This window comes from Copidosoma floridanum, unplaced genomic scaffold (assembly GCF_036245765.1).
Source record: "Copidosoma floridanum isolate Cflo_tuat_1 unplaced genomic scaffold, Cflo_Japanese_pri ptg000040l, whole genome shotgun sequence".
Lineage (NCBI taxonomy): Eukaryota > Metazoa > Arthropoda > Insecta > Hymenoptera > Encyrtidae > Copidosoma > Copidosoma floridanum.
In genome coordinates this window covers 3,851,173-3,855,961 of record NW_028321917.1, presented here as the reverse complement: position 1 = coordinate 3,855,961, position 4,789 = coordinate 3,851,173, and the positions used below count along the sequence as shown (strand labels likewise).

At 32.7% G+C, this 4,789-nt stretch overlaps 1 protein-coding gene across 1 annotated transcript; it reads left to right on the top strand.

Moving 5' to 3' along the window:
- Positions 1–266: 266 nt before the first annotated feature.
- LOC149373124 (uncharacterized) lies at positions 267–3,828 on the top strand. Its single transcript, XM_089597933.1, has 4 exons — positions 267–731; positions 1,425–1,635; positions 1,723–2,107; positions 3,702–3,828. The coding sequence occupies exons 1-4, from the start codon at positions 267–269 to the stop codon at positions 3,826–3,828; spliced, it is 1,188 nt and encodes a 395-aa protein (XP_089454059.1).
- Positions 3,829–4,789: the final 961 nt, after the last annotated feature.

Here is a 4,789-nt window from a genome sequence, read left to right as displayed (position 1 = left end):
TAATTGAAAATGAAAATCATATCTTGAACTTACCTTTTTCTTTAGAAGAACTTACATCAGCGTGCAATAGTTTGAAACCAGACTCTGCGCCAGGTGTGGATAAAATCACAAATAACATCATACAATTCTTACCAGAATTTTACAAAAGAGTACTATTAGACTTGTTTAATGATATTTATTGCGAAGGTTTCTTTCCCAAGGATTGGGAGACATATTTGGTAGTCTTTATACTCAAAAGTGACCAAAACAAGGCCAGACCTATAGCAATGGCTTCTTCTATTCTTAAATTGTTTGAAAAAATTATTTGTAATAGATTTGTCTGGTGGATGGAGACAAACAATATCTTACCACCGTCACAATTTGGTTTTTGCAAAGGGAAGGGCTGCATGGACAGTCTTTCTATCTTTACCTCAAGAATACACGAAGCCTTCTACGAAAGGAAAAACTTTTTGGATGTACAGGGGGCCTTCGACAATGTGATCCCAGATATTCTTCTGAAAGATCTTATTGAATTAAATCCACCCAAAAAATTTATTACTTTTATTAAAAATCTCATCTATGAAAGAAATATTGTACCCATTAATGTTCATGATGATACTAATCAATTGAAAGCTAATGAAGGTCTCCCACAAGGCCTCACATCTAGCCCGATTTTATATGCACTCTACACTGCAAAATCAAACCTAGCCCTCAGTGGATTAACACACAGACTTCAATTCGCTGATGATGAGGTGCTTTTCATCTCCCTAGATGACACTAAACAGGCCATTGACATCTTGGAAAATGACACACAATTGCACTTCGAATACCTTGATAAAAGAAATTTGAAAATTGAATTCAAAAAATGTGAATTCATGATATTTAGTAAAAACAACATCAGTCTTAAACCCTTTTCTCTAAAAATCTGTGGAAATGAAATTTTACCCACTAAGAGTGCAAAGTTTTTAGGGATGCACCTAGATAATCATCTCAAATGGAACAAACATATTGAGTATATTCGTACAAAGTGCATATTCCCGACTAAAATCACCAGTTGTCTTAGGAAAACATGGTGGGTCGTAGATCTTACCCTACTCATGATGTTATATAATTCGCTTATTCGACCAATTATAGAATATGGTGGATTCCTTCTTTCACCATGTGCAGAATCCAATCTCAAAAAACTACAAACTATTCAGAATCATTGTAATAGAATTGCCTTAGGACTCCGAAATAGCACCCCAACCAATGTTTTAGCAGCTGAATCCAAAATCCCTTAATTAAAATTCAGATTTCAATATTTAGCATTCAAATTCTTACTAAAAAAAATCTCTCATATCCAAAACCCTTTAATAGAAATCCTATAACGTCTGTCAATGTACTCTGATTGGAATATTCTCAACCACAATTTCCAAAAATCACTACTGGTCGATTGCTATGAACAGGTCCAACATTTTCAGAAGCACATTATCCAAACTAACTCATACTTCAAATTTGATTACCCATTCTTCGATAATTTTTTCACCCCAAAACTAGAACTCCAGAAAGGAGGAAAAATATTGGAATCTTACAACATCAACCTGGAATTCGAACATCAATTTACAGGCAAAGAAATTAAAATCTTCACTAATGGATCTGTCCAAAATAACACGGATGGTACACGTTGTGGCTTTGCAGTCTGGTCGGAAAATCTGTTTTTTAGAGTTTCATACAAAATCTCTGAATATGCTTCTATTTTCACAGCCGAATCGTTAGCACTTATTTATGCTGTCAAATTGATACTAAATAGCGAAGAAAAGGACTTTGTGATGTTATCTGATTCACAAAGTGCCTTGAACTCTTTAAAACACGTCAAGGGACTGAACCCAGAGTCACACTTGATATCTCAGCTAAGGAGCAAACTCCACCTAGCATTGAGAAAAGGTAAAAACATCAAAATAGCCTGGATTCCTTCTCATGTAGGAGTTTCTGGCAATGAAAAGGCAGACTCATCAGCCAAAGAAGCTGCAAAAAATGGTACTCCACTGGAAGAGCTGATTCCTCCTTCAGATCTTGTTAAAACCTTCAAAAATGTATGCTGGGATAAAAATGAAAAATACCTCCAAGAATTAGCTACCACTAAAGGAACGTACTACTTTAAATTTTATCATAATCACTACAAAAAGCCTTGGTACTATTGCCTTGATATTCCTAGGAGAGCTATTGTCTCCTTAAATAGAATCAGAAATGGCCGTACGTCCTTGAACTCTAGTCTCATTAAATACAAAATTGTTGATAGTGATAGGTGCGCTTGCAATAGCGGTTACTCAGATACAGTTAACCACATATTCTGGCAATGTCAACTCTTTAACCAAGAAAGAAGAACAGAAAATCTTGGCAAGTTCAATAATTATTGCTATTATCAATATTGATTAATTTATATTATAACAAAAACAAAAAAAAAAAATAAAAATAGAAAAGAGTTATCTTTCTTTTGTAAGAGTATTTATTCATTTGATTATATGTATTTACATTATTAAGTGAAAGTGTACACAACACAAGTTGGACTATTTATGATTATAATTATGTATAAAATTATTTTTAAATTACTGAAATAGCGCTATGGCTGTAATAACTACTAAGTTTTGCCAATAAAAAATTTTAAAATTCTAAATACTGAGACCGCATGATACGGGCGGCAAGTAAAACTTTGTTTATATTGTTGGTAGGTTAATATTATATTATTAATGTTTATAAAAATGTCGTGTCCTAGAATTAAAATTATTGAGTCAATTAAATATATATCTTAATGGTGGAGCCAAGCCTTTTGAAGAAGTAAGCATAATTTTAAATTCAAATCATGTTCTTAAATAGCTAAGTAATTAATATTAATTAATAGGGTACTGTGTAATTAATAAAATTAATATTGATATGGACACAATGGCATTTATTTCACCTTACCTTTTATATCTATTGGTAGGGAAGATGCTCATTTAGCAGCTTCAACGAATAATGATTCAAATTATTTAGTGTTAAAAGCTTAGACATACATTCTATGATAACCAGCACCTTTTGCTTTTTCACATAGATTAATAACTTAGTAATTGACAAAACATTTTTGATGTACTTATTACATCTAAGATAGCTTGTTATTTTATATAATATTTAATACTAATTGTATAATATTCAGAAACAAAGAATAGATAGTAGCAATTTATTTGACAAAAAATTTTCAAAATACTTTTTCTTTTCTTTAATGTACAATTTTTGAGATGTTAACGATAAGTGTGAAACATGGATTTCACACTTTTAGGTCTGATATGCAACAAGTATCTTACCATCAGACTGACGTTGTTTGTCCGTCTGTTACTTTCTACACTTTTACTGCGCAATTTTCACAAAGCCTACGACTTCGTAGTATCATTGGTTGATTTGAAATACCTTGATGCTCATTGGCTCAAAGTGTCCATCAATCCGCGTCTGCTGTGGCTCTGATAACCACTTTTGTTTCTTTATGCGCAGTAGCAATCAGTATACTTTTTTCAGTACGTATTGTGAGATTGAAGAACGTCCATGTGTCCAGCAGTTGATATACTCGTGCTTCTTTTAAATTGAGATTTTCCTGTGGTTTCCTTCAGAACGTTACAGTGAGAAACGGTATTTTATTGAAGCAACATTTTTCCAACCACACTGTTTATCTTTTTGTGGTTTTTAACAGGTTCTTAAATTTCTCAAGTAAGCAGATTAGCAGTTTTCTTTCAAAATCATACGCAGGAGCAGCAGCAGCAGCAGCAGCTACACTCTACAGCAACAGCAGTTCACAGCCAGCATCCTTTGTTCCTGCAACACCCAGGATTAATTTACCTGTAAGCTATAAGGTATGTGCATGTTATAATTCCGAGAATACATTGTTGTTGTGTTCTCTTGCTGAATTTCATGCAAGCAGCTCTTCCTTGCTATGACTGTATTCAATTATTGCTAAATGTTTTTTAACAAACGATCGTTAAATCATACGGGAGAGATTTTGTTTTAATTAGTCCTGTGTCATACATTGATTATTGTACGTATGCAAACAATGTTATTGAAACAGTGAGTTTTTGCGATCTGCAATATTGTTGATTGCACTAGTACATTAAGTACAGGAGTCAAGGTTGCAGATCCATATTTGTGTCCCCCTGCACATGGTCCTTGTTAACAATTCTAAAATAATTATACACTTAAAACACGTACACAATAGCTTCAACAATGAAGGCAGTTCATTGTTTTGCCTGTGACACGTTTTTCATTACAAAACGGTTTACTACTCTGTTCTTCCATAATTTTCTATTGAATAAGAAAATTTACTGCTTTGTACATGGATATTTAAAAGAAGAACTCTGCTACCGGGATACCTCGCAAACATTTTTCTTCTAGTCCTTACACTTTTCAAAACACTCACCATGTTAAACTCTTAGTTCAACCATAATTGTTTGTCTGTTAATTACTGTCTGTGTATGATTATTTTTATGAAGCTAAGGCTAGCCGACAATTATAATTCGAGTTGACTAAAACTTTTTGAAAAAATTTTTTTTTTTCATTTTTGCCAATAACAATTTGCAAATTCCATTTAAGTTAAAAAATACAAGTCCCCCTAAATTGAAAATATACGAGTCCTGGTCGGCAAAAAACTCACTTTTGAAATTCGAATTCGAAGGTGCGACCAAGATATATATAGATATATTATTTGAATATGTTTTATTTACATTTTTTCATAAAAAAATTCGTAAAAATTATTCACATTGTTGCTTTTAGCAGTTTCTTAAATTGACTTATACTTCAAGTACCACAATAG